At 43.3% G+C, this 5,860-nt stretch overlaps 1 protein-coding gene across 1 annotated transcript; it reads right to left on the reverse strand.

Moving 5' to 3' along the window:
- Positions 1-1,053: 1,053 nt before the first annotated feature.
- Positions 1,054-2,243, reverse strand: LOC119319662 (wall-associated receptor kinase 2-like). The gene is made up of 2 exons (XM_037594107.1): positions 1,329-2,243; positions 1,054-1,229 (listed from the first exon to the last, which is right to left on the reverse strand). Exons 1-2 carry the CDS (start codon positions 2,215-2,217, stop codon positions 1,129-1,131), a joined length of 990 nt encoding a protein of 329 aa, XP_037450004.1. The 5' UTR covers positions 2,218-2,243; the 3' UTR covers positions 1,054-1,128.
- Positions 2,244-5,860: the final 3,617 nt, after the last annotated feature.

Here is a 5,860-nt window from a genome sequence, read left to right on the forward strand (position 1 = left end):
TGACAACACTTTCTCAAAACAATCATAACATGATATAACAAAATGGTATCTCGCTAGCCCTTTCTGAGGCCGCAAAACATAAATGCGGAGCACCTTTAAAGATCAAGGACTGACTAAACATTGTAATTCATGGTAAAAGAAATCCAGTCAAGTCATACCCAATATAAACCAATAATAATGAATGCAAATGACAGTGTGCTCTCCAGCGGGTGCTTTTCAATAAGAAGGGTGATGAATCGACATAAAAGTAAATAGATAGGCCCTTCGCAGAGGGAAGCAGGGATTTGTAGAGGTGCCAGAGCTCGATTTTAAAATAGAGATTGAATAACATTTTGAGCGGCATACTTTCGCTGTCAACGCAACAACTATGAGATGGCTGTATCTTCCATACTACATGCATTATAGGCAGTGCCCAAACAGAATGGTAAAGGTTTATACTCCCCCAACCACCAACAAGCATCAATCCATGGCTTGCTCGAAACAACGAGTGCCTGCAACTAACAACAGCCCTGGGGGAGTTTTGTTTAATTATTTTGATTTTCTTTGATCTTTTTGGATCATGGGACCGGGCATCCCGGTTACCGGCCCTTTCTCGTGAATGAGGACCGGAGTCCACTCCTCTTGAGAATAACCCACCTAGCATGGAAGATATAGGCAGCCCTAGTTGTAACATGAGCTGCTCGAGCATACAAAACAGAATTTCATTTGAAGGTTTGGAGTTTGGCACATACAAATTTACTTGGAACGGTAGGTAAATACCGCATATAGGAAGGTATAGTGGACTCATATGGAACAACTTTGGATTTAAGGAGTTGGATGCACAAGCAGTATTCCCGCTTAGTACAGGTGAAGGCTAGCAAAAGACTGGGAAGCGACCAACTGAGAGAGCGACAATAGTAATAAACATGCATTAAAATTAATTCACACCGAATACAAGCATGAGTAGGATATAATCCACCATGAACATAAATATCATGAAGGCTATGTTGATTTGATTCAACTACATGCGTGAACATGTGCCAAGTCGAGTCACTCAATTCATTTAAAGGAGGATACCATCCCATCATACCACATCATAATCATTCTAATAGCATGTTGGCACGCAAGGTAAACCATTATAACTCATAGCTAATCAAGCATGGCACAAGCAACTAGCCCAAAGGGGAAGGGAACAGTAATGCGTCCACATGATGGGGGACAGTGTTCTTTGGGCTTGGGGTTATAATCCGCTTCACAGTAGATAGACACAAATAGTAAGACCAAGAGGATGAAGGCTAAATAGAAGGGAATTTTAAATCATTTTGGAGAAAAAGTAGGGATGGAAGTACCTTCCAGGCATCCATCTAAAATGTAAGGGTTGCCTTGTTCATAAGGAGAGCAGTAACACCCGTAACCATGACCAGATGAGGAATTTTGGCAACTGCTATCGTTGCTACAGGCATAGCTTGCATTGTTCATTTGTGGACTTTGACAGCTTGGTTGGTCCATGATGGTAACACTAAGCATCGCATCATCTATATTGCTTGCATCTGTCCAACTTGAGAAAATATTGGTTGTATTATACATGTAATAATCAGCCCGTGACACGACAGCCATGATACCAGGGTGCAACCAATCTGATTGGGTTGCAGTTATATTAGTGCTGACAAGTTCTGCCTGAAAGCCTTGCAGGTCCCTTGGTAACGGGATGAGGCAGCAACCTATCCCATTACAAAATCCTCCAGTTGCTGCCTTCTCGCCGGCGCATCTACTCATACAAGAACCAACCAAGTCTCCCGTACCATACTCGAACAAGGTGAAGTCAAAATCACAACCAACTACGTACAAAGTATTATCACTGCTGATAGTAATACCTTTAGAAGGGGCCTCCCATGACATGTTGTAGGTATCTGTACCTGGCCTTGTTGCAAGCTTGATGTTTATAGGGGTAGAAGCATAGTCGTAGTACATGTCAGTAACCGGGACAGTGCTGCTGCCTAAAAAGAGCTTGGGATGCTTGGTGGAGTGGTTGCAGGTGAGATCGAAACCTTGACGGAAGCAGCCGGGCCCTATACCGAAGGGATAGAAGATATCGACGTCCCCGCACCTTGGGATGCAGTGAGCCAAGGAGTCACTAGAAGGAATCTGCAATATCCCTCCGGCGGCTGCGGCTGATGCTTGCGGCGCAGCCGCTGAGAACACCAGCAGAAAAGACATGGCGATGAGTATGGTGCCCATCGTCTATCTGGTGTTGGTGTTGGGGTTCGGTGTTTTGCTTGGCGGAATATTTTTAGGCTATATATAAAGGCGACCCCAGCTACGAGCCAACTATAGTGTCAATTTAAACAGTAAATGTAGTAAGGAATTCCAGGACCACTTGCCTATGGCCGCTGCTTGCTACTTGCTCATAGGCACATGAAAACACATTTTTCCTTTTTCCTTTTTTTCTTTTCTTTTCTTTTCTTTTTCTTTCTTCACAGGACGGTCGCACATATTTGCTTGCCGTGTGCGTGCTGCAACTGCTAGCTGTGCCAATATTCCAGCAACGTCTACATCATTATATTTTCATTTTGTAAAAAATAATGTGGACATTTCCAGATGCATCACTGTTAATTCGACCAGCGGAAACACGGCAAACAGATTGACGTTGACCATCAAAATCATGGATAAATTTCCAGGGGTTCGGCGTTTGGCTTGGCACAATTTGTAGACTGTATAAAGGCGACCCCAGGTACGAGTCGTCTATAGTGTCCATCAAAACAGTAAATGTAGATGTGATGGTCGTTGCTAACGCCAACATGACTCGCCTATGGCCACTGCTTGCTGCTTGCTGATACCCAAATAAAAACGCAGAGTCGATGTCAAGTGAAAAATCTGCAAGACTGACGACTTGTGAATTGCCACATGTACTTGCTAGTAAACTATTTTCTACGTACTCTGTAATTATTTCCACCCGGCCATTGATTGTCTACAAGGAAACGTACTGTAAAAGTAGCTTCATATCATAGATGATCATATTTTAATTAGAAATATCAATATCAACTACTATAACTCTAAAAAAACATCACCTTCTACGACTGCCTTAGTTCTAGTGGTTCTTAGTTCTAGTTTGAAAAGGTCAGAGTACAAGTTTAAGTGGGACGACCGTATACAAAAAGGTATGGTACCGTATACGGTGGTCATGCTTGCTTCAGATGTCAACATCGCTATTTTTTTCATTTCCCAAAAATGTTGTGGCTATTTCAGATGTGTCACAATAATTCGGCCAGCAGCAACACGGCATGCAAATTGGTGATGACCATCAAGATCATGCAGAGTTTTCCAAGGAGAATGTCGACCATATCTTTGTCAGCAAAGACTGTTACCATCATGTTATATACTGCCATTATTTCAGCAGCTTCACTGAATTTGCATGGCTCCAACATATTGCTTTTTTTTTGCGGGTGTCCAACATATTGCTTTGTTATCCTTTGGAGGGACATAAATCTTTCACCTCGCTCAGGAAAAAAAGTGAGGGAAATATTTATCTTTGTCTATAAGTAGAAGACATGTTAATAATAGAGCAGTACTGCGTTGGTGGGACCTTGTAATATTGTTCATATTTGAGCGAGCTGCTTCGACCTTCAAGTATCTGTATTAGTTTTTTTTTGACCCAAATCTGTATTAGTTTTTAGCTTGCACTACAAGGGATATATTGTTTGATGATGCTTTGCTGCTTGTATTATGTCATAATAACGTGTCGTCGAATATCTTACAAAATGCAGTGGCGACTCAGTCAAACATTTGCATGAAAACCACAGGACACATGCAAGGCTATACTGAATTATTTGGCGCTGGACTGAGTTGTTGCTGAAATTTATGTGGAAGGGCCGAGAGATGCTATATGTGTGGCTCTCTACTGGACCTGTATTCGGAGGGAATGAACCTCAAATGTCATTGTCCGTCATTGTTTCGTCTGTCCCTTCATACATATTTTCTCTAAATTTTACAGCAACGGGAAGCAGCCAATTTTATGCTGCGTTCTTTGAGCGTGTAGTTACCATCATGTAAGTTTTGTATGTAGTATCTGTCAAAACCGAGAGCATGTATGTATAGTATGTTGTATATACTAAATTTGGGTAGTGTATATCCTACTTTTTAGGTAGAACTTACAATTTTTTAATATATTGTACATGAGCTCTTTTACGGTGATTGGAGAGTTATGAAATGTAATTTCATGTAACTCTCCCTTTGATTATTCCTCACAGTTGATTTAAATCTATTAAGTAAAAAATTAAGTTTAATCAACAAGGGTATTATGGTCATGGGTGACTGCTTTTTAGCATCTCTGTCAATTCGCTAGCATCTCGCCTAACCCATCTCGCGCGAGGACCTGGAGACGGCGGCGCGGGAGCGAGGACCTGGCGACGATGCCGGCGCGAGCACCTGAAGGTGATGCCGCCGGTGCGTGGTTATGGAGGCGAAGCCCCATCTTTGCTTGGTCGCTGTGGCCACTCCCTCACGGCCCTGCCGACGCCGGCGCGAGGTCCTGATGATACCGACCCTAGGTGGAGGCCCCGGCTGCGCTTGGCCGTAGTGGTGTGCCAACGCAGCAAGGTATCTCTTTCCCTGCCCTCATGTCTTCCTTCCATCCCTCCATCCATGATGTTAGTTCTGCCGGCGGCGTACAAACTGCTTGTTGCAGGCTTGCAGCACCTTCTTATATACATCCAGTTAGGGTTGAGCAGTGAGCACACCTCATTTAGATATTCCAGTACTTACTGAAATTGGTGGAGAACAAACACTGACCTCTGAATTGCCTATCTTTGATTACAAAATGTTGGTAACATAGTTTCACTTTGTTGATGGATTAGTCTGTGTGGTCAGACATCTCTCGGAGTCTTGGTTAGGATGGCAGAGAGATGCTATGTCTGTGGACTGATTCATGCGTAATTAAGCTGCCTGGTGATGAAAAATAGGTGCAACTTGAAGTCATGCCTTGTTATGTATTCCTTGTCATGATAAAGTTTTCAGAACTATGAAAGGGTGTGTTATATGCTGCTTAGAGATTGTATAGCTGGAATCGCCTAACAATTGTAGAAGACAGTATGTGTTAGAACTAATCTTGTTATTAGTGCTAGATTTAGATTTTGAGTCATGCATGTAGTCGTGTTCATCTAATAGGCTGCGGCCGTGTACTCACATAAAGATGAGATCATGTGTGCGCATGCAAGCTAGTAGTGGGTCAGCTTAATGAGTTAGTTAGCTGGACGTGAGGTTGTTAGCTAGCTTGGGGCGTGTGTTTGCATGTTGGCCTAGTCTTGTGCCTGGAGTGATTCTAGGAGTGGGAGTGAGGGTCATGTGTTAGTGGTTAGTGGAGTATGCGTGAGTGGCATAGGAGTCGGGCAGGTTGTTGCCCTGGCAGTGCGTGTGTGAGTCTTGTGTACTGCCTATTTAAATTGACAAATGAATGAGAAAAGGCAGTGAAGGCAGTAACAAAATGTAGCGAATATGTTCACCAAGGAGAAGAGCCCGTGGGCAAAGCTTTGTGCTCCTTCTTGGTAGATGTGTGTGTGTGTTCCCCTGGTGTGTGTATGTGTCCTTGTGTTCATCAGTGTTCTTGAGAGAAACTAAGAGAGAAGAGAGAGTTGTGTGAGATGAGGGAGAAGAAGAGCGGCGCTGCAAGGATGCGGCGCCAACAGTATGCACTGGTTTTGTGTGTACATCAGTGTGTCACAAATTCATAATCTGTAGTATCAGTCTTCTCAGTGCAAAACTGGGGACTACAATTCCATGGCACTCAAATGCTGAGAACTTCAATGAGTAAATCTCAAGTCGTCACTGGACTTGTTCCAAGCTCACTGCCCAGCGCCTACTGCGGACATTCAGGTAAATCTCGAGT

The sequence above is a fragment of the Triticum dicoccoides genome, chromosome 6A (genome assembly GCF_002162155.2).
Source record: "Triticum dicoccoides isolate Atlit2015 ecotype Zavitan chromosome 6A, WEW_v2.0, whole genome shotgun sequence".
Taxonomy (NCBI): Eukaryota; Viridiplantae; Streptophyta; class Magnoliopsida; order Poales; family Poaceae; genus Triticum; species Triticum dicoccoides.

What these genes read in the sequence shown, in the direction of transcription:
- LOC119319662 (XM_037594107.1), bottom strand. Translation starts at nt 2,217, where the DNA reads ATGGGCACCATACTCATCGCCATGTCTTTTCTGCTGGTGTTCTCAGCG. An exon ending in TTTAGATGGATGCCTGGAAG is followed by an intron (nt 1,230 to 1,328) that starts GTACTTCCATCC and finishes TCTACTGTGAAG; the next exon opens with CGGATTATAACCCCAAGCCC.